This window comes from Scomber scombrus, unplaced genomic scaffold (genome assembly GCF_963691925.1).
Source record: "Scomber scombrus unplaced genomic scaffold, fScoSco1.1 SCAFFOLD_214, whole genome shotgun sequence".
In the NCBI taxonomy this organism is placed as follows: Eukaryota; Metazoa; Chordata; class Actinopteri; order Scombriformes; family Scombridae; genus Scomber; species Scomber scombrus.
In genome coordinates this window covers 41620-66661 of record NW_026910115.1, presented here as the reverse complement: position 1 = coordinate 66661, position 25042 = coordinate 41620, and the positions used below count along the sequence as shown (strand labels likewise).

The window sequence follows — 25042 nt, the reverse complement described above, 5'->3', positions numbered from 1 at the left end:
CCTGTATCTATAGTATAGAGTATAAACCCTGTATCTATAGTATAGAGTATAAACCCTGTATCTATAGTAGAGTATAAACCCTGTATCTATAGTAGAGTATAAACCTGTATCTATAGTAGAGTATAAACCCTGTATCTATAGTATAGAGTATAAACCCTGTATCTATAGTAGAGTATAAACCCTGTATCTATAGTAGAGTATAAACCCTGTATCTATAGTATAGAGTATAAACCCTGTATCTATAGTAGAGTATAAACCCTGTATCTATAGTAGAGTATAAACCCTGTATCTATAGTAGAGTATAAACCCTGTATCTATAGTAGAGTATAAACCCTGTATCTATAGTATAGAGTATAAACCCTGTATCTATAGTATAGAGTATAAACCCTTGTATCTATAGTATAGAGTATAAACCCTGTATCTATAGTAGAGTATAAACCCTGTATCTATAGTATAGAGTATAAACCCTGTATCTATAGTTAGAGTATAAACCCTGTATCTATAAGTAGAGTATAAACCCTGTATCTATAGTAGAGTATAAACCCTGTATCTATAGTAGAGTATAAACCCTGTATCTATAGTAAGAGTATAAACCCTGTATCTATAGTAGAGTATAAACCCTGTATCTATAGTAGAGTATAAACCCTGTATCTATAGTATAGAGTATAAACCCTGTATCTATAGTAGAGTATAAACCCTGTATCTATAGTAGAGTATAAACCCTGTATCTATAGTATAGAGTATAAACCCTGTATCTATAGTATAGAGTATAAACCCTGTATCTATAGTATAGAGTATAAACCCTGTATCTATAGTAGAGTATAAACCCTGTATCTATAGTAGAGTAATAAACCCTGTATCTATAGTAGAGTATAAACCCTGTATCTATAGTATAGAGTATAAACCCTGTATCTATAGTATAGAGTATAAACCCTGTATCTATAGTAGAGTATAAACCCTGTATCTATAGTAGAGTATAAACCCTGTATCTATAGTATAGAGTATAAACCCTGTATCTATAGTAGTAGAGTATAAACCCTGTATCTATAGTAGAGTATAAACCCTGTATCTATAGTAAGAGTATAAACCCTGTATCTATAGTAGAGTATAAACCCTGTATCTATAGTAGAGTATAAACCCTGTATCTATAGTATAGAGTATAAACCCTGTATCTATAGTAGAGTATAAACCCTGTATCTATAGTATAGAGTATAAACCCTGTATCTATAGTAGAGTATAAACCCTGTATCTATAGTATTGAGTATAAACCCTGTATCTATAGTTAGAGTATAAACCCTGTATCTATAGTATAGAGTATAAACCCTGTATCTATAGTAGAGTATAAACCCTGTATCTATAGTAGAGTATAAACCCTGTATCTATAGTAGAGTATAAACCCTGTATCTATAGTAGAGTATAAACCCTGTATCTATAGTATAGAGTATAAACCCTGTATCTATAGTAGAGTATAAACCCTGTATCTATAGTAGAGTATAAACCCTGTATCTATAGTTAGAGTATAAACCCTGTATCTATAGTATAGAGTATAAACCCTGTATCTATAGTAGAGTATAAACCCTGTATCTATAGTAGAGTATAAACCCTGTATCTATAGTAGAGTATAAACCCTGTATCTATAGTAGAGTATAAACCCTGTATCTATAGTAGAGTATAAACCCTGTATCTATAGTATAGAGTATAAACCCTGTATCTATAGTAGAGTATAAACCCTGTATCTATAGTAGAGTATAAACCTGTATCTATAGTAGAGTATAAACCCTGTATCTATAGTATAGAGTATAAACCCTGTATCTATAGTAGAGTATAAACCCTGTATCTATAGTAGAGTATAAACCCTGTATCTATAGTAGAGTATAAACCCTGTATCTATAGTAGAGTATAAACCCTGTATCTATAGTATAGAGTATAAACCTGTATCTATAGTATAGAGTATAAACCCTGTATCTATAGTATAGAGTATAAACCCTGTATCTATAGTAGAGTATAAACCCTGTATCTATAGTATAGAGTATAAACCCTGTATCTATAGTAGAGTATAAACCCTGTATCTATAGTAGAGTATAAACCCTGTATCTATAGTAGAGTATAAACCCTGTATCTATAGTAGAGTATAAACCCTGTATCTATAGTATAGAGTATAAACCCTGTATCTATAGTAGAGTATAAACCCTGTATCTATAGTATAGAGTATAAACCCTGTATCTATAGTAGAGTATAAACCCTGTATCTATAGTAGAGTATAAACCCTGTATCTATAGTAGAGTATAAACCCTGTATCTATAGTATAGAGTATAAACCCTGTATCTATAGTAGAGTATAAACCCTGTATCTATAGTAAGAGTATAAACCCTGTATCTATAGTAGAGTATAAACCCTGTATCTATAGTATAGAGTATAAACCCTGTATCTATAGTAGAGTATAAACCCTGTATCTATAGTATAGAGTATAAACCTGTATCTATAGTATAGAGTATAAACCCTGTATCTATAGTATAGAGTATAAACCCTGTATCTATAGTAGAGTATAAACCCTGTATCTATAGTATAGAGTATAAACCCTGTATCTATAGTAGAGTATAAACCCTGTATCTATAGTAGAGTATAAACCCTGTATCTATAGTATAGAGTATAAACCCTGTATCTATAGTAGAGTATAAACCCTGTATCTATAGTAGAGTATAAACCCTGTATCTATAGTATAGAGTATAAACCCTGTATCTATAGTATAGAGTATAACCCTGTATCTATAGTATAGAGTATAAACCCTGTATCTATAGTAGAGTATAAACCCTGTATCTATAGTAGAGTATAAACCCTGTATCTATAGTATAGAGTATAAACCCTGTATCTATAGTATAGAGTATAAACCCTGTATCTATAGTAGAGTATAAACCCTGTATCTATAGTAGAGTATAAACCCTGTATCTATAGTAGAGTATAAACCCTGTATCTATAGTAGAGTATAAACCCTGTATCTATAGTATAGAGTATAAACCCTGTATCTATAGTAGAGTATAAACCCTGTATCTATAGTAGAGTATAAACCCTGTATCTATAGTATAGAGTATAAACCCTGTATCTATAGTATAGAGTATAAACCCTGTATCTATAGTAGAGTATAAACCCTGTATCTATAGTATAGAGTATAAACCCTGTATCTATAGTAGAGTATAAACCCTGTATCTATAGTATAGAGTATAAACCCTGTATCTATAGTAGAGTATAAAACCCTGTATCTATAGTATAGAGTATAAACCCTGTATCTATAGTATAGAGTATAAACCCTGTATCTATAGTATAGAGTATAAACCCTGTATCTATAGTATAGAGTATAAACCCTGTATCTATAGTAGAGTATAAACCCTGTATCTATAGTAGAGTATAAACCCTGTATCTATAGTAGAGTATAAACCCTGTTCTATAGTAGAGTATAAACCCCTGTATCTATAGTAGAGTATAAACCCTGTATCTATATTAGAGTATAAACCCTGTATCTATAGTATAGAGTATAAACCCTGTATCTATAGTAGAGTATAAACCCTGTATCTATAGTAGAGTATAAACCCTGTATCTATAGTAAGAGTATAAACCCTGTATCTATAGTAGAGTATAAACCCTGTATCTATAGTAGAGTATAAACCCTGTATCTATAGTAGAGTATAAACCCTGTATCTATAGTAGAGTATAAACCCTGTATCTATAGTAGAGTATAAACCCTGTATCTATAGTAGAGTATAAACCCCTGTATCTATAGTAGAGTATAAACCCTGTATCTATAGTAGAGTATAAACCCTGTATCTATAGTAAGAGTATAAACCCTGTATCTATAGTAGAGTATAAACCCTGTATCTATAGTAGAGTATAAACCCTGTATCTATAGTAGAGTATAAACCCTGTATCTATAGTATAGAGTATAAACCCTGTATCTATAGTATAGAGTATAAACCCTGTATCTATAGTAGAGTATAAACCCTGTATCTATAGTAGAGTATAAACCCTGTATCTATAGTAGAGTATAAACCCTGTATCTATAGTAGAGTATAAACCCTGTATCTATAGTAGAGTATAAACCCTGTATCTATAGTAGAGTATAAACCCTGTATCTATAGTAGAGTATAAACCCTGTATCTATAGTAGAGTATAAACCCTGTATCTATAGTAGAGTATAAACCCTGTATCTATAGTAGAGTATAAACCCTGTATCTATAGTAGAGTATAAACCCTGTATCTATAGTAGAGTATAAACCCTGTATCTATAGTATAGAGTATAAACCCTGTATCTATAGTAGAGTATAAACCCTGTATCTATAGTAAGAGTATAAACCCTGTATCTATAGTAGAGTATAAACCCTGTATCTATAGTAGAGTATAAACCCTGTATCTATAGTAGAGTATAAACCCTGTATCTATAGTAGAGTATAAACCCTGTATCTATAGTAGAGTATAAACCCTGTATCTATAGTATAGAGTATAAACCCTGTATCTATAGTATAGAGTATAAACCCTGTATCTATAGTATAGAGTATAAACCCTGTATCTATAGTAGAGTATAAACCCTGTATCTATAGTAGAGTATAAACCCTGTATCTATAGTATAGAGTATAAACCCTGTATCTATAGTAGAGTATAAACCCTGTATCTATAGTAGAGTATAAACCCTGTATCTATAGTAGAGTATAAACCCTGTATCTATAGTAGAGTATAAACCCTGTATCTATAGTAGAGTATAAACCCTGTATCTATAGTAGAGTATAAACCCTGTATCTATAGTAGAGTATAAACCCTGTATCTATAGTAGAGTATAAACCCTGTATCTATAGTAGAGTATAAACCCTGTATCTATAGTAGAGTATAAACCCTGTATCTATAGTATAGAGTATAAACCCCTGTATCTATAGTAGAGTATAAACCCTGTATCTATAGTATAGAGTATAAACCCTGTATCTATAGTAGAGTATAAACCCTGTATCTATAGTATAGAGTATAAAACCCTGTATCTATAGTAGGAGTATAAACCCTGTATCTATAGTAGAGTATAAACCCTGTATCTATAGTAGAGTATAAACCCTGTATCTATAGTAGAGTATAAACCCTGTATCTATAGTAGAGTATAAACCCTGTATCTATAGTAGAGTATAAACCCTGTATCTATAGTATAGAGTATAAACCCTGTATCTATAGTAGGTATAAACCCTGTATCTATAGTAGAGTATAAACCCTGTATCTATAGTTAGAGTATAAACCCTGTATCTATAGTTAGAGTATAAACCCTGTATCTATAGTAAGAGTATAAACCCTGTATCTATAGTAGAGTATAAACCCTGTATCTATAGTAGAGTATAAACCCTGTATCTATAGTAGAGTATAAACCCTGTATCTATAGTAGAGTATAAACCCTGTATCTATAGTAGAGTATAAACCCTGTATCTATAGTAGAGTATAAACCCTGTATCTATAGTAGAGTATAAACCCTGTATCTATAGTAGAGTATAAACCCTGTATCTATAGTAGAGTATAAACCCTGTATCTATAGTAGAGTATAACCCTGTATCTATAGTAGAGTATAAACCCTGTATCTATAGTATAGAGTATAAACCTGTATCTATAGTAGAGTATAAACCCTGTATCTATAGTAGAGTATAAACCCTGTATCTATAGTAGAGTATAAACCCTGTATCTATAGTAGAGTATAAACCCTGTATCTATAGTAGAGTATAAACCCTGTATCTATAGTATAGAGTATAAACCCTGTATCTATAGTATAGAGTATAAACCCTGTATCTATAGTATAGAGTATAAACCCTGTATCTATAGTAGAGTATAAACCCTGTATCTATAGTAGAGTATAAACCCTGTATCTATAGTATAGAGTATAAACCCTGTATCTATAGTAGAGTATAAACCCTGTATCTATAGTATAGAGTATAAACCCTGTATCTATAGTAGAGTATAAACCCTGTATCTATAGTAGAGTATAAACCCTGTATCTATAGTATAGAGTATAAACCCTGTAATCTATAGTATAGAGTATAAACCCTGTATCTATAGTAGAGTATAAACCCTGTATCTATAGTAGAGTATAAACCCTGTATCTATAGTAGAGTATAAACCCTGTATCTATAGTAAGAGTATAAACCCTGTATCTATAGTATAGAGTATAAACCCTGTATCTATAGTATAGAGTATAAACCCTGTATCTATAGTATAGAGTATAAACCCTGTATCTATAGTAGAGTATAAACCCTGTATCTATAGTAGAGTATAAACCCCTGTATCTATAGTATAGAGTATAAACCCTGTATCTATAGTATAGAGTATAAACCCTGTATCTATAGTAGAGTATAAACCCTGTATCTATAGTATAGAGTATAAACCCTGTATCTATAGTATAGAGTATAAACCCTGTATCTATAGTATAGAGTATAAACCCTGTATCTATAGTAGAGTATAAACCCTGTATCTATAGTATAGAGTATAAACCCTGTATCTATAGTATAGAGTATAAACCCTGTATCTATAGTATAGAGTATAAACCCTGTATCTATAGTAGAGTATAAACCCTGTATCTATAGTAGAGTATAAACCCTGTATCTATAGTAGAGTATAACCCTGTATCTATAGTATAGAGTATAAACCCTGTATCTATAGTATAGAGTATAAACCCTGTATCTATAGTATAGAGTATAAACCCTGTATCTATAGTATAGAGTATAAACCCTGTATCTATAGTATAGAGTATAAACCCTGTATCTATAGTATAGAGTATAAACCCTGTATCTATAGTAGAGTATAAACCCTGTATCTATAGTAGAGTATAAACCCTGTATCTATAGTATAGAGTATAAACCCTGTATCTATAGTAGAGTATAAACCCTGTATCTATAGTATAGAGTATAAACCCTGTATCTATAGTATAGAGTATAAACCCTGTATCTATAGTAAGAGTATAAACCCTGTATCTATAGTAGAGTATAAACCCTGTATCTATAGTATAGAGTATAAACCCTGTATCTATAGTAGAGTATAAACCCTGTATCTATAGTAGAGTATAAACCCTGTATCTATAGTATAGAGTATAAACCCTGTATCTATAGTAGAGTATAAACCCTGTATCTATAGTAGAGTATAAACCCTGTATCTATAGTAGAGTATAAACCCTGTATTCTATAGTAGAGTATAAACCCTGTATCTATAGTAGAGTATAAACCCTGTATTCTATAGTAGAGTATAAACCCTGTATCTATAGTAGAGTATAAACCCTGTATCTATAGTAGAGTATAAACCCTGTATCTATAGTATAGAGTATAAACCCTGTATCTATAGTAGAGTATAAACCCTGTATCTATAGTATAGAGTATAAACCCTGTATCTATAGTAGAGTATAAACCCTGTATCTATAGTAGAGTATAAACCCTGTATCTATAGTAGAGTATAAACCCTGTATCTATAGTAGAGTATAAACCCTGTATCTATAGTATAGAGTATAAACCCTGTATCTATAGTAGAGTATAAACCCTGTATCTATAGTAAGAGTATAAACCCTGTATCTATAGTAGAGTATAAACCCTGTATCTATAGTAGAGTATAAACCCTGTATCTATAGTATAGAGTATAAACCCTGTATCTATAGTATAGAGTATAAACCCTGTATCTATAGTATAGAGTATAAACCTGTATCTATAGTAGAGTATAAAACCCTGTATCTATAGTATAGAGTATAAACCCTGTATCTATAGTAGAGTATAAACCCTGTATCTATAGTATAGAGTATAAACCCTGTATCTATAGTAGAGTATAAACCCTGTATCTATAGTAGAGTATAAACCCTGTATCTATAGTAGAGTATAAACCCTGTATCTATAGTAGAGTATAAACCCTGTATCTATAGTATAGAGTATAAACCCTGTATCTATAGTATAGAGTATAAACCCTGTATCTATAGTAGAGTATAAACCCTGTATCTATAGTAGAGTATAAACCCTGTATCTATAGTATAGAGTATAAACCCTGTATCTATAGTATAGAGTATAAACCCTGTATCTATAGTATAGAGTATAAACCCTGTATCTATAGTAGAGTATAAACCCTGTATCTATAGTAGAGTATAAACCCTGTATCTATAGTAGGAGTATAAACCCTGTATCTATAGTAGAGTATAAACCCTGTATCTATAGTATAGAGTATAAACCCTGTATCTATAGTAAGAGTATAAACCCTGTATCTATAGTAGAGTATAAACCCTGTATCTATAGTAGAGTATAAACCCTGTATCTATAGTAGAGTATAAACCCTGTATCTATAGTATAGAGTATAAAACCCTGTATCTATAGTATAGAGTATAAACCCTGTATCTATAGTAGAGTATAAAACCCTGTATCTATAGTATAGAGTATAAACCCTGTATCTATAGTATAGAGTATAAACCCTGTATCTATAGTAGAGTATAAACCCTGTATCTATAGTAGAGTATAAACCCTGTATCTATAGTAGAGTATAAACCCTGTATCTATAAGTAGAGTATAAACCCTGTATCTATAGTATAGAGTATAAACCCTGTATCTATAGTAGAGTATAAACCCTGTATCTATAGTATAGAGTATAAACCCTGTATCTATAGTAAGAGTATAAACCTGTATCTATAGTAAGAGTATAAACCCTGTATCTATAGTATAGAGTATAAACCCTGTATCTATAGTAGAGTATAAACCCTGTATCTATAGTAGAGTATAAACCCTGTATCTATAGTATAGAGTATAAACCCTGTATCTATAGTAGAGTATAAACCCTGTATCTATAGTAGAGTATAAACCCTGTATCTATAGTAGAGTATAAACCCTGTATCTATAGTAGAGTATAAACCCTGTATCTATAGTATAGAGTATAAACCCTGTATCTATAGTAGAGTATAAACCCTGTATCTATAGTAGAGTATAAACCCTGTATCTATAGTATAGAGTATAAACCCTGTATCTATAGTAGAGTATAAACCCTGTATCTATAGTAGAGTATAAACCCTGTATCTATAGTATAGAGTATAAACCCTGTATCTATAGTATAGAGTATAAACCCTGTATCTATAGTATAGAGTATAAACCCTGTATCTATAGTAGAGTATAAACCCTGTATCTATAGTAGAGTATAAACCCTGTATCTATAGTATAGAGTATAAACCCTGTATCTATAGTATAGAGTATAAACCCTGTATCTATAGTAGAGTATAAACCCTGTATCTATAGTATAGAGTATAAACCCTGTATCTATAGTAGAGTATAAACCCTGTATCTATAGTAATAGAGTATAAACCCTGTATCTATAGTATAGAGTATAAACCCTGTATCTATAGTATAGAGTATAAACCCTGTATCTATAGTATAGAGTATAAACCCTGTATCTATAGTAGAGTATAAAACCCTGTATCTATAGTAGAGTATAAACCCTGTATCTATAGTATAGAGTATAAACCCTGTATCTATAGTAGAGTATAAACCCTGTATCTATAGTATAGAGTATAAACCCTGTATCTATAGTAGAGTATAAACCCTGTATCTATAGTAAGAGTATAAAACCCTGTATCTATAGTATAGAGTATAAACCCTGTATCTATAGTATAGAGTATAAACCCTGTATCTATAGTAGAGTATAAACCCTGTATCTATAGTATAGAGTATAAACCCTGTATCTATAGTAGAGTATAAACCCTGTATCTATAGTATAGAGTATAAACCCTGTATCTATAGTATAGAGTATAAACCCTGTATCTATAGTAGAGTATAAACCCTGTATCTATAGTAGAGTATAAACCCTGTATCTATAGTAGAGTATAAACCCTGTATCTATAGTAGAGTATAAACCCTGTATCTATAGTAGAGTATAAACCCTGTATCTATAGTAGAGTATAAACCCTGTATCTATAGTATAGAGTATAAACCCTGTATCTATAGTAGAGTATAAACCCTGTATCTATAGTAGAGTATAAACCCTGTATCTATAGTATAGAGTATAAACCCTGTATCTATAGTAGAGTATAAACCCTGTATCTATAGTATAGAGTATAAACCCTGTATCTATAGTAGAGTATAAACCCTGTATCTATAGTATAGAGTATAAACCCTGTATCTATAGTATAGAGTATAAACCCTGTATCTATAGTATAGAGTATAAACCCTGTATCTATAGTAGAGTATAAACCCTGTATCTATAGTATAGAGTATAAACCCTGTATCTATAGTATAGAGTATAAACCCTGTATCTATAGTATAGAGTATAAACCCTGTATCTATAGTAGAGTATAAACCCTGTATCTATAGTAGAGTATAAACCCTGTATCTATAGTAGAGTATAAACCCTGTATCTATAGTATAGAGTATAAACCCTGTATCTATAGTATAGAGTATAAACCCTGTATCTATAGTATAGAGTATAAACCCTGTATCTATAGTATAGAGTATTAACCCTGTATCTATAGTATAGAGTATAAACCCTGTATCTATAGTATAGAGTATAAACCCTGTATCTATAGTAGAGTATAAACCCTGTATCTATAGTATAGAGTATAAACCCTGTATCTATAGTAGAGTATAAACCCTGTATCTATAGTAAGAGTATAAACCCTGTATCTATAGTATAGAGTATAAACCCTGTATCTATAGTATAGAGTATAAACCCTGTATCTATAGTATAGAGTATAAACCCTGTATCTATAGTATAGAGTATTAACCCTGTATCTATAGTATAGAGTATAAACCCTGTATCTATAGTAGAGTATAAACCCTGTATCTATAGTATAGAGTATAAACCCTGTATCTATAGTATAGAGTATAAACCCTGTATCTATAGTATAGAGTATAAACCCTGTATCTATAGTAGAGTATAAACCCTGTATCTATAGTATAGAGTATAAACCCTGTATCTATAGTATAGAGTATTAACCCTGTATCTATAGTAGAGTATAAACCCTGTATCTATAGTATAGAGTATAAACCCTGTATCTATAGTATAGAGTATAAACCCTGTATCTATAGTAGAGTATAAACCCTGTATCTATAGTATAGAGTATAAACCCTGTATCTATAGTAGAGTATAAACCCTGTATCTATAGTAGAGTATAAACCCTGTATCTATAGTAGAGTATAAACCCTGTATCTATAGTATAGAGTATAAACCCTGTATCTATAGTAGAGTATAAACCCTGTATCTATAGTAGAGTATAAACCCTGTCACTGGTGCATATTCACATTGATTGTACATTCATCACACTCACAAGTTTCCCGTATGGTCTCCAGTTAGGATTCCTGGTTTTCACCCAGACGGCCCGGGTTCGACTCCCGGTATGGGAACTATTACCTTTAAGACTCAGAAACAGTTTCATACACCAGGCTGTCAGAACACTGAACCCTGTCTGTGACGCTCATTAACAGCCCAGTATGGTGCTTTCTAATTCTTTTCATCTCCATCGAAACATAAACGTTTCCATCGGCTTCCAAACTCCCGTCTGGGCCCAGAACCTGTTGGCGCTGCCATCATAAGAGGAACCACTGATCCCTACATAACGGAGGAACACTGAATAATCAGACTGGCATGCTTCATCTCACCAGAGCAAGCTGCAGTCCCTTTATTTGTAATTTGCGGCACCTGTGTGTAACTCCTCCCATTTCAACAATCAGGCAAAATCACATCTGTAGATTTGAAAGGTTTTTAAAACATTATGATGGATGAAAATGAATCATCTCTTCCTGTCTGGATGTGTCTTCTCTTTATCTGTAACACAGCTTTGAGAACCTTTAAAAAATACCTTTAAATATATTTAAAATTATTATTATTATCATTATTATTATTATTATTATTATTATTATTATTATTATTATTATTATTATTATTATTATATTATTATTAATATTATTATTATTATTATTATTATTATATTATTATTATTATTATTATTATTATTATTATTATTATTATTATTATTATTATTATTATTATAAATGTAGAGCCAGTGAGTCCTGCTCTCATGTTGAGTCTGAAGTTTGCAGAGGTTTCCTGCAGCAGACAGGAAGTGCTCCACAGAGAAGATAAATATATAATATTTATACTGGGGGGGGGGGGGGGGGGCAGGACTCAGATAACAGTGTTGAGTTTGAGTCCAGGTCTAGAGTGATACATCCTGAAGGGGGGGGTTACTGTGTGCTGGACTCAGATAACAGCGTTTAACGTCTGGGTCCAGGTCCAGTGTGATACATAAGGACGGGTCTATCTGCACCCTGAGGACGGGTCTCTCTGCACCCTGAGGACGGGTCTCTCTGCACCCTGAGGACGGGTCTATCTGCACCCTGAGGACGGGTCTATCTGCACCCTGAGGACGGGTCTATCTGCACCCTGAGGACGGGTCTATCTGCACCCTTAGGACGGGTCTCTCTGCACCCTGAGGACGGGTCTATCTGCACCCTGAGGACGGGTCTATCTGCACCCTGAGGACGGGTCTATCTGCACCCTGAGGACGGGTCTCTCTGCACCCTGAGGACGGGTCTATCTGCACCCTGAGGACGGGTCTCTCTGCACCCTGAGGACGGGTCTATCTGCACCCTGAGGACGGGTCTATCTGCACCCTTAGGACGGGTCTCTCTGCACCCTGAGGACGGGTCTATCTGCACCCTGAGGACGGGTCTATCTGCACCCTGAGGACGGGTCTATCTGCACCCTGAGGACGGGTCTCTCTGCACCCTGAGGACGGGTCTATCTGCACCCTGAGGACGGGTCTCTCTGCACCCTGAGGACGGGTCTATCTGCACCCTGAGGACGGGTCTCTCTGCACCCTGAGGACGGGTCTATCTGCACCCTGAGGACGGGTCTATCTGCACCCTGAGGACGGGTCTATCTGCACCCTGAGGACGGGTCTATCTGCACCCTGAGGACGGGTCTCTCTGCACCCTGAGGACGGGTCTATCTGCACCCTGAGGACGGGTCTATCTGCACCCTGAGGACGGGTCTATCTGCACCCTGAGGACGGGTCTCTCTGCACCCTGAGGACGGGTCTCTCTGCACCCTGAGGACGGGTCTCAGAGGGTTAGGGTGACACAGGCCAACATGATGTAATGAACATGTAGACAGAAAAATAATGAAAAGGCAGATTCATGTTTATTTAATTTCATTTATTATTTATTTAATATTTAATGATGATGATGATGAAGCAGAGTTGTTCTCATTGAACCAGCAGATGGCGCCACAACGCTTAAAACAGGAAACACTGATGATGATGATGATGATGATGTCATTATCTTCAGACTGGGCCCTGCTGAGGATCTGCTGCAGGTTGAAATGTGGCACACTGAAAGAAAAGATCAGATTTATTTTTAGTTATTGATCATTTTAAAACCATGAGGTCATCACTAACATCTGTGACATCATTTCTCTGCTTCCAATCTCTGTGAGCTGATTGGACGATTATTCAGACCAGCTGAGTGTGTTTTATGTGGTTGAAGAAGAAAAGCTGCTCAGTGTCCTCATTAAACACACGAAATTGTAGTATACTGTAGTATACTGTAGTATATTGTATACTACAGTATACAACAATATACTACAGTATACTACAGTATACTACAGTATACTACAGTATACTACAATATACTACAGTATACTACAGTATACTACAATATACTACAATATACTACAGTATACTACAGTATACTACAGTATACTACAGTATACTACAGTATACTACAGTATACTACAATATACTACAGTATACTACAGTATACTACAGTATACTACAGTATACCACAGTATACTACAGTATACTACAGTATACTACAGTAGAAGCATTTTACTGTGTTATTCCTGATGGTTTGAGGGAAGAGGCGTTTACATAGTCTGGCAGACCTGGCATGGACACTCTGGTGTTATTGTTATTATGATTATTATTAGTAGTAGTACTGGTATTATTTATTTGTTATTATTATTATCACATGGAATAAATATGGGTTTTAAGACCAGTTTTAATTTAAAATCACTTTCCATCTTAAAACCCAAGTTTGAGACTGTTGGCTTTAAATAATCTGCCGAAGTCAGCAGGAGACGTTGACAAGGGCCACTGGGACCAAACGCCATCACTGGGACCAGACGCCATCACTGGGACCAGACGCCATCACTGGGACCAGACGCCATCACTGGGACCGAACGCCATCACTGGGACCGAACGCCATCACTGGGACCGAACGCCATCACTGGGACCAGACGCCATCACTGGGACCAGACGCCATCACTGGGACCAAACACCATCACTGGGACCGAACGCCATCACTGGGACCGAACGCCATCACTGGGACCAGACGCCATCACTGGGACCAGACGCCATCACTGGGACCGAACGCCATCACTGGGACCGAACGCCATCACTGGGACCAGACGCCATCACTGGGACCAAACACCATCACTGGGACCGAACGCCATCACTGGGACCGAACGCCATCACTGGGACCAGACGCCATCACTGGGACCAGACGCCATCACTGGGACCGAACGCCATCACTGGGACCGAACGCCATCACTGGGACCGAACGCCATCACTGGGACCAGACGCCATCACTGGGACCAGACGCCATCACTGGGACCAAACACCATCACTGGGACCAAACGCCATCACTGGGACCAAACGCCATCACTGGGACCAAACGTCATCACTGGGACCAAACGCCATCACTGGGACCAGACGCCATCACTGGGACCAGACGCCATCACTGGGACCGAACGCCATCACTGGGACCGAACGCCATCACTGGGACCAGACGCCATCACTGGGACCAAACACCATCACTGGGACCAAACGCCATCACTGGGACCAGACGCCATCACTGGGACCAGACGCCATCACTGGGACCGAACGCCATCACTGGGACCGAACGCCATCACTGGGACCAGACGCCATCACTGGGACCAAACACCATCACTGGGACCGAACGCCATCACTGGGACCGAACGCCATCACTGGGACCAGACGCCATCACTGGGACCAGACGCCATCACTGGGACCGAACGCCATCACTGGGACCGAACGCCATCACTGGGACCGAACGCCATCACTGGGACCGAACGCCATCACTGGGACCGAACACCATCAGTGGGACCAAACACCATCACTGGGACCAGACGCCATCACTGGGACCAGACGCCATCACTGGGACCGAACGCCATCACTGGGACCGAACACCATCAGTGGGACCAAACACCATCACTGGGACCAGACGCCATCACTGGGACCAAACGCCATCACTGGGACCAGACGCCATCACTGGGACCGAACGCCATCACTGGGACCGAACGCCATCACTGGGACCAGACGCCATCACTGGGACCAGACGCCATCACTGGGACCGAACGCCATCACTGGGACCGAACGCCATCACTGGGACCAAACACCATCACTGGGACCGAACGCCATCACTGGGACCGAACGCCATCACTGGGACCAGACGCCATCACTGGGACCGAACGCCATCACTGGGACCGAACGCCATCACTGGGACCAAACACCATCACTGGGACCAGACGCCATCACTGGGACCGAACGCCATCACTGGGACCAGACGCCATCACTGGGACCGAACGCCATCACTGGGACCGAACGCCATCACTGGGACCAAACACCATCACTGGGACCGAACGCCATCACTGGGACCAGACGCCATCACTGGGACCGAACGCCATCACTGGGACCGAACACCATCACTGGGACCGAACGCCATCACTGGGACCAAACGCCGTCACTGGGACCAAACACCATCACTGGGACCGAACGCCATCACTGGGACCGAACGCCATCACTGGGACCAGACGCCATCACTGGGACCGAACGCCATCACTGGGACCTAACGCCATCACTGGGACCGAACGCCGTCACTGGGACCAAACACCATCACTGGGACCAGACGCCATCACTGGGACCAAACGCCATCACTGGGACCGAACGCCATCACTGGGACCGAACGCCATCACTGGGACCGAACACCATCACTGGGACCGAACGCCGTCACTGGGACCAAACACCATCACTGGGACCAGACGCCATCACTGGGACCGAGCGCCGTCACCATCACTGGGACCAGACGCCGTCACTGGGACCAGACGCCACCACTGGGACCGAGCGCCGTCACCATCACTGGGACCAGACGCCGTCACTGGGACCAGACGCCACCACTGGGACCGAGCGCCGTCACCATCACTGGGACCAGACGCCACCACTGGGACCGAACGCCATCACTGGGACCAGACGCCGTCACTGGGACCAGACGCCGTCACTGGGACCGAACGCCATCACTGGGACCAGACGCCGTCACTGGGACCGAACGCCGTCACTGTGGTTGCTTATTGTTGACATTTAAAAAGGCTTTGATGTCTTCCAGACGAGCCAGAAGTGGTGTGAGGCAGAAAGCATTAAACTCTTTCAGCGGCTCATATATCTGACTGGAAAGAGATGCCATGCTTTCTGAGGATGGAGCCCAGTGGCAGTAAATACAGAGAGAGGAGCAGGGGCCCTAACATCGAGAAGAGCAGGGGCCCTAACATCGACCCCTGTGGAACCGCATACGGCAGCGGAGCAGAGCTGGATTCAGAAGGATCACACTCATGCTTCTGTCAGCCAGATACGATCTGAGCCACTCCAGTGCAGTACCAGAGTCATTTGCTAGCAGGATATCATTAAAGACCCTTAATAAAGCTGACTCAGTGCTATGCAGAGTTTTAAAGAGCTCCAGGACATCATGCTCATCCAGAAACAACTTTAGCTGAGCATGAACAACTTTCTCCAAGACTTTTGAGATAAAAGGCAGCTTGGTCCTAACATTAGCCAGCACGCTGCGGTCAAAGCCAGGCTTTTTAATTAGGGGCTGCACCACTGCATGTTTAAAAGTTAGGGGAACAACACCAGAAGACAGACTGCTGTTATACTAGAGAAAACCTCTTTAAAGAAGCTAGGAGAGACCAGGCTCATTATGACACTAAATGCTTCAAATCACATTCTGCTTATTATGATGTGTGTGTGTGTGTGTGTGTGTGTGTGTGTGTGTGTGTGTGTGTGTGTGTGTGTGTGTGTGTGTGAGTGTGTGTGTGTGTGTGTGTGTGTGTGTGTGTGTGTGTGTGTGTGTGTGTGTGTGTGTGTGTGTGTGTGTGTGTGTGTGTGTGTGTGTGTGATAACAGTTAAATTCACCTCTATACTTTCACTGTTGGACTCTGCAGCGTTCACTTCTGTAGAAGAAAAAGCTTTTTTAAAGTAGTTGTTTGTTTGTCTAAATGAATAAATGAATAATAATAATAATAAATGTGTAAATGATCTAATAATGAAATAAACATTGAATGACAGAGCAGACAGTCTCACCACAGGAGTGTCTTCTTGTCTTCCTGTAGAGCAGCAGAGATCCAGCCACCAGCACCAGCAGCACCAGCAGGAACCCAACCAGAGGAAGGAGGAAACCTGCAGCACATGTTAGAGCTGCTTTATTTACCCTGTTAGAGCTTTGATCAGCTGATCACAGCTCTGTTAGAGTCATAACTAACTAACATGAACCAACATATGAGCTGAAACATCAGAAGCAGCTCGAATCATTCTGATGGATCAGAAGATACTAATCTGTAAAACCTTTAAATGAGATTAAATGTGGAGCCACATGTTCACTGTGCTGCAGGTCATTCACCTCTCTCTCTCTCTCTCTCTCTCTCTGTCTCTCTCTCTCTCTCTCTCTCTCTCTCTCTCTCTCTCTCTCTCTCTCTGTCTCTCTCTCTCTCTCTCTCTCTCTCTCTCTCTCTCTGTCTCTCTCTCTCTCTCTCTCTCTCTCTCTCTCTCTCTCTCTGTCTCTCTCTCTCTCTGTGTGTGTGTGTCTCTCTCTCTCTCTCCCTCTCTCTCTCTCCCTGTCTCTCTCTGTCTCTCTCTCTCTCTCTCTCTCTCTCTCTCTCTGTGTGTGTGTGTCTCTCTCTCTCTCTCCCTCTCTCTCTCCCTCTCTCTCTCCCTCTCTCTCTCTCTCTCTCTCTGCCAGTTACTCTCTAAATTAAGGCATGAAAACAGATTAAATGTGAACAAACCACCAATGTATGTGTGTGTCTAACAACAGAAGCTGAAACATGGAGGAAGATGATAGAAGTGTGAAGGAGGAACTTCACCTGTTGTCTGACTCTGCTGCTGAGTGTCAGAGTGTTGAGCAGCCGTGTGAGGAGCTGCAACGATAAACACACAACTCAGCAATATATTCACAAAATGACACGAGATATTGGTATGTCAGTATGTTTAGTATGCAGTATGCTTAGTATGCAGCATGTTTAGTATGCAGCATGTTTAGTATGCTTAGTATGCAGTATGCTTAGTATGCAGTATGTTTAGTATGCAGTCTGCTTAGTATGCAGTTTGCTTAGTATGCAGTATGTTTAGTATGCAGTATGCTTAGTATGTCAGTATGTTTAGTATACAGTATACTTAGTATGCAGTCTGCTTAGTATGCAGTATGTTTAGTATGCAGCATGTTTAGTATGCAGTATGTTTAGTATGCAGTATGTTTAGTATGCAGTATGCTTAGTATACAGTATGTTTAGTATGCACTATGTTTAGTATGCAGTATGCTTAGTATGCTTAGTATGCAGTCTGCTTAGTATGTCAGTATGTTTAGTATGCAGTATGCTTAGTATGCAGTATGTTTAGTATGCAGTATGGTTAGTATGCAGTATGCTTAGTATGCAGTATGCTTAGTATGCAGTATGTTTAGTATGCAGTATGGTTAGTATGCAGTAAGTGTTAATATGCACTGGGTCAAAGGTCATAGCAAGGCCACACCACATGTTGGGTTCAGACACTGTCTCCTCTTGAGATAGTGGTGAGCAGTGAGTCTGCTCCTTTAGGGACAAACAGGAAGCGTTCTGATAGTGTTGCTATAGCAACCGAGGTCAGATATGTGTTTGACTGTTGTCCCTGAACGGGGTAAAGGTAGTGAGTCAGAGGTTTGTGTGGGATGGAGGACAAAGGTCCTGAGTGAGGTCTAAACAAGTTTTGTTTATAGACCAGTAGACTAAATTCTGTTTATTGTTGATCTGTTGGATCTGCCCATATTTGGGCTCATCCTGTTTCATTATCTGTGTGTTTAAAGACCTGGAGGACAGAAACTACAGAAATGAAGGAGAACATAACACGTACTGATCATTCATTCACTTCTCCTTCATAAAGTAAATAAACCTTTTCAATACACGACATCCTGGACTCCTGTTTACTCTCTCTATTGATGTATGAGCTGCATCATTAAAATCACTGTCAGTATGTTTAGTATGCAGTATGTTTAGTATGCAGTATGTTTAGTATGCAGTATGTTTAGTATGCAGTATGTTTAGTATGCAGTATGTTTAGTATGCAGTATGTTTAGTATGCAGTATGTTTAGTATGCAGCATGTTTAGTATGCAGTATGTTTAGTATGCAGTATGTTTAGTATGCAGTATGTTTAGTATGCAGTATGTTTAGTATGCAGCATGTTTAGTATGCAGTATGTTTAGTATGCAGTATGTTTAGTATGCAGTATGTTTAGTATGCAGTATGTTTAGTATGCAGTATGTTTAGTATGCAGCATGTTTAGTATGCAGTATGTTTAGTATGCAGTATGTTTAGTATGCAGTATGTTTAGTATGCAGTATGTTTAGTATGCAGTATGTTTACTATGCAGTATGTTTAGTATGCAGTATGCTTAGTATGCAGTATGCTTAGTATGCAGTATGGTTAGTATGCAGTATGCTTAGTATGCAGTATGTTTAGTATGCAGTATGTTTAGTATGCAGTATGCTTAGTATGCAGTATGTTTAGTATGCAGTATGTTTAGTATGCAGAATGCTTAGTATGCAGTATGGTTAGTATGCAGTATGCTTAGTATGCAGTATGCTTAGTATGCAGTATGTTTAGTATGCAGTATGTTTAGTATGCAGTATGCTTAGTATGCAGTATGGTTAGTATGCAGTATGCTTAGTATGCAGTATGCTTAGTATGCAGTATGTTTAGTATGCAGTATGCTTAGTATGCAGTATGTTTAGTATGCAGTATGGTTAGTATGCAGTATGCTTAGTATGCAGTATGGTTAGTATGCAGTATGCTTAGTATGCAGTTTGCTTAGTATGCAGTATGTTTAGTATGCAGCATGTTTAGTATGCAGTATGCTTAGTATGCAGTATGCTTAATATGCAGTATGCTTAGTATGCAGTATGTTTAGTATGCAGCATGTTTAGTATGCAGTATGCTTAGTATACGGTGTGCTTAGTATGCAGTATGTTTAGTATGCAGTATGTTTAGTATGCAGTATGTTTAGTATGCAGCATGTTTAGTGTACGGTGTGCTTAGTATGCAGTATGTTTAGTATGCAGTATATTTAGTATGCAGTATGTTTAGTATGCAGTATGGTTAGTATGCAGTATGGTTAGTATGCAGTAAGTGTTAATATGCACTGGGTCAAAGGTCATAGCAAGGCCACACCACATGTTGGGTTCAGACACTGTCTCCTCTTGAGATAGTGGTGAGCAGTGAGTCTGCTCCTTTAGGGACAAACAGGAAGCTTTCTGATAGTGTTGCTATAGCAACCGAGGTCAGATATGTGTTTGACTGTTGTCCCTGAACGGGGTAAAGGTAGTGAGTCAGAGGTTTGTGTGGGATGGAGGACAAAGGTCCTGAGTGAGGTCTAAACAAGTTTTGTTTATAGACCAGTAGACTAAATTCTGTTTATTGTAGATCTGTTGGATCTGCCCATATTTGGGCTCATCCTGTTTCATTATCTGTGTGTTTAAAGACCTGGAGGACAGAAACTACAGAAATGAAGGAGAACATAACACGTACTGATCATTCATTCACTTCTCCTTCATAAAGTAAATAAACCTTTTCAATACACGACATCCTGGACTCCTGTTTACTCTCTCTATTGATGTATGAGCTGCATCATTAAAATCACTGTCAGTATGTTTAGTATGCAGTATGTTTAGTATGCAGTATGTTTAGTATGCAGCATGTTTAGTATGCAGCATGTTTAGTATGCAGTATGTTTAGTATGCAGTATGCTTAGTATGCAGTATGTTTAGTATGCAGTATGGTTAGTATGCAGCATGTTTAGTATGCAGTATGTTTAGTATGCAGTATGTTTAGTATGCAGTATGTTTACTATGCAGTATGTTTAGTATGCAGCATGTTTAGTATGCAGTATGTTTAGTATGCAGTATGCTTAGTATGCAGTATGCTTAGTATGCAGTATGTTTAGTATGCAGTATGTTTAGTATGCAGTATGTTTACTATGCAGTATGTTTAGTATGCAGCATGTTTAGTATGCAGTATGTTTAGTATGCAGTATGCTTAGTATGCAGTATGCTTAGTATGCAGTATGCTTAGTATGCAGTATGTTTAGTATGCAGTATGCTTAGTATGCAGTATGTTTAGTATGCAGTATGCTTAGTATGCAGTATGTTTAGTATGCAGTATGTTTAGTATGCAGTATGCTTAGTATGCAGTATGTTTAGTATGCAGTATGGTTAGTATGCAGCATGTTTAGTATGCAGTATGTTTAGTATGCAGTATGTTTAGTATGCAGTATGCTTAGTATGCAGTATGTTTAGTATGCAGTATGGTTAGTATGCAGCATGTTTAGTATGCAGTATGCTTAGTATGCAGTATGCTTAGTATGCAGTATGCTTAGTATGCAGTATGGTTAGTATGCAGTATGCTTAGTATGCAGTATGGTTAGTATGCAGTATGCTTAGTATGCAGTATGTTTAGTATGCAGTATGCTTAGTATGCAGTATGGTTAGTATGCAGTATGCTTAGTATGCAGTATGGTTAGTATGCAGTATGGTTAGTATGCAGTATGGTTAGTATGCAGTATGTTTAGTATGCAGTATGCTTAGTATGCAGTATGTTTAGTATGCAGTATGGTTAGTATGCAGTATGTTTAGTATGCAGTATGTTTAGTATGCAGTATGTTTAGTATGCAGTATGGTTAGTATGCAGTATGTTTAGTATGCAGTATGCTTAGTATGCAGTATGTTTAGTATGCAGTATGTTTAGTATGCAGTATGTTTAGTATGCAGTATGTTTAGTATGCAGCATGTTTAGTATGCAGTATGTTTAGTATGCAGTATGCTTAGTATGCAGTATGTTTAGTATGCAGTATGTTTAGTATGCAGTATGGTTAGTATGCAGTATGGTTAGTATGCAGTATAAAAGCTTCACAGCACACATGGACCTTCAGTTACTGACACTGAACAGTTCCAGTAGACAAACTGTGTCCCAAACACCGGCAGTGTCATAGCTGTGCTTACCTGCAGGCAGGGTGCTGACGGGTGGGGGGGCTGTGGCAGGAAGGGTGCTGACGGGTGGGGGAGCTGTGGCAGGAAGGGTGCTGACGGGTGGGGGGGCTGTGGCAGGCATGCACATCCCTGGACTGGAGAGCGGCTGATTGGCTGATAGAAACAGCAGCAGAGTCATGTTTGGATCAGTGAAGTGAAATCAATGACACGGATATGAAAAGTTATTATGGCTCTCATAAAGAGACGGATCAGTACTAACCCTAACCCTTCAGGTATCAGACTCACCATCTGTGACTCTGAGCTCAAACCTCAGACATGGATTGGAAGCAGATGTTCTGTCGACTCCACAGCTGTACAGACCGGAGTCAGACTTGGTCAGGGTTGCAATCGTCACATAAAACACTCCGTTCTTGTCGTAGTCGATCCGGTATCTGCCTCTCTCAGCTGTGCTCTGACTGGTCTCAATCAGAACGTCCTGTTTCCTACATGAGTCCTTACAGAAGAACAGAGGGAAGAGTCCAGCGGAAGGAAAAGAGCATCTGACTTTGAAACTCACAGCTTCACTACAAACACTGACTCCTGAGCTGAGAGTGGAGTTTGCATCACACATCACTGAGGACAGAAGAAGAAGAAGGACATCAGACATCAGACATCAGACATCAGACATCAGACATTAGATAAAACACACAGCAGCTGTATTAATGTGTTCATCATTAATAAATGTGTGTGTTGCTGATTTAAAGACAAACAACCTGAATTAAACACATTAATGACGTCAATGTGAATTCAATGAATCTGAATTCTCTGTTCCTTCTTTTCTTTTTTTGCTGCTTCCTCTTTCTTTTATTTTTAAATGTCTTTAATCCTGTCGCACCCTGTTTTTACAGGACCCCCCCCCCCCCCCCCCCCCCCCATGACTCATTAACTGTAACGATAAACTGCTGTCAGCGTTTCATCATCGTCTCTTCTGCAGAAACAACATTTCATTTACTGAGCTTTCCAGGAATCTCATGATAAGTGATCATATCATATTCACCACGTACTTTAATGAATTCCTCCTACAGATTTAATCCCACTGACTTCTTATTCACTGTGTCATCGCTGCCTGCAGCTTTAATTATTATTATTATTGCTGCAACAATAATTCACTACGACAAGTTTAATAATCAGTTGTTTCGTTCACCAGTAAAACATTCAAACATTTCTTGGTTTCAGCTTCTTAAATGTGAATTATTATTATTATTATTATTGTCACTTTATTATCATTGAGCTGTGAGTACAGTGTATATATATTATAATATATGTATATATATATATACATATATATATATATATATATATATATATATGTATATATATACATATATATATATATATATATGTATATATATAAATATATATCTCACCATCTGTGACTCTGAGTTCAAACTCTCGTAGTGGATCTGGAGACGCAGCGTTGCCCAGACCGCAGCGGTACCGTCCAGAGTCCGACCGGTCCAGCTGTTCTATCTTCACATAGAACAGGTTGATATCTGAGTCGTAGTTGATGCTGTATTTGCCGCTCTCAGCTGTGAGGCCGCCGGTCTCCAGGAGCAGCTGTTCCCCCCCGGCCCCCCTCCTGATGAACAACTTATTGCTCTCAGAAGAATTAAAGAAGCATCCGAAAGACAAATGTTCTCCTTCATTTTTGGTGAAGATGGGAATGCTGCAGAGAGCTCCACCTGAAACACACACACACACACACACACACACACACACACACACACACACACACACACACACACACACACACACACACACACACAACAACACGTTACTGCTGCATGCAAAGTGTCATTATGCAATATTTAATCCAACTTTATTTGTTCAGCATTTTTCCCGCAAGTTAGTGAAATCAAAGTCCTTTACAGACAATCATCTACTTTTACATCTTATGAGTGAATTCAGTTGTTAATATTTATCTATGAGCTCAGAAACATCTGTCTGTTTACTTTCTGACATCAACAAAGTTTCAACATTTTCAGTGAATATCAGAAACTCTGATTCTACTTTTATTATTATTATTGTTATTATTGAGCTTGTTGCAGAATTCACTGATTCTTTAACTTCTATATTTTCATTACTTATTAATTGTATTATATTTTATGTGTTGTTGATATTTAGCCGGTGTTTGACTGTAATGGAGCCTCAGTGATTCATTAACTGAATCATTCATGTTTAAGCTTAATAAAAGATGAATTAGTGCTACAGCTGTAATAAATAACCTCAAATGTAAAATGAAGGAAATAAACATCAGCTGTTAAAAAACATTAACATAGAAAATAATATAATTACAAATAAATAAATATTACATTGAAACACAATAATTCCAACAACAGAGACGGTCAGGTGACCAGAGCTCACCTGATACGATGAAGACGAGCAGAAGATGAAGGAGATGCATCATGAACCAGATCCTGATACAGAAACCACTTCAGCCTGATGAGCCAAGACCTTTATAATCCTGCTCCTCCCCCAACCCTCTACTGCAGTACTAGTACCTCTAACTGTACTACAGTAGAGTACTAGTACCTCTAACTGTACTACAGTAAAGTACTAGTACCTCTAACTGTACTACAGTAGAGTACAAGTACCTCTAACTGTACTACAGTAGAGTACTAGTACCTCTAACTGTACTACAGTAAAGTACTAGTACCTCTAACTGTACTACAGTAAAGTACTAGTACC

General features: G+C 38.1%; 1 protein-coding gene across 1 annotated transcript; it reads right to left on the bottom strand.

The window, feature by feature from the left end:
* Window positions 1-13148: 13148 nt before the first annotated feature.
* Window positions 13149-24832, bottom strand: LOC133976740 (polymeric immunoglobulin receptor-like). Its single transcript, XM_062414938.1, has 8 exons — window positions 24719-24832; window positions 23722-24036; window positions 22601-22927; window positions 22328-22468; window positions 18166-18219; window positions 17387-17482; window positions 17219-17256; window positions 13149-13345 (listed from the first exon to the last, which is right to left on the bottom strand). The coding sequence occupies exons 1-8, from the start codon at window positions 24759-24761 to the stop codon at window positions 13298-13300; spliced, it is 1062 nt and encodes a 353-aa protein (XP_062270922.1). The 5' UTR covers window positions 24762-24832; the 3' UTR covers window positions 13149-13297.
* Window positions 24833-25042: the final 210 nt, after the last annotated feature.

What these genes read in the sequence shown, in the direction of transcription:
- LOC133976740 (XM_062414938.1), bottom strand. Translation starts at nt 24,761, where the DNA reads ATGATGCATCTCCTTCATCTTCTGCTCGTCTTCATCGTATCAG. An exon ending in TGAGCTCAGAGTCACAGATG is followed by an intron (nt 22,469 to 22,600) that starts GTGAGTCTGATA and finishes TGTTTCTATCAG; the next exon opens with CCAATCAGCCGCTCTCCAGT. An exon ending in CGTCAGCACCCTGCCTGCAG is followed by an intron (nt 18,220 to 22,327) that starts GTAAGCACAGCT and finishes TTATCGTTGCAG; the next exon opens with CTCCTCACACGGCTGCTCAA.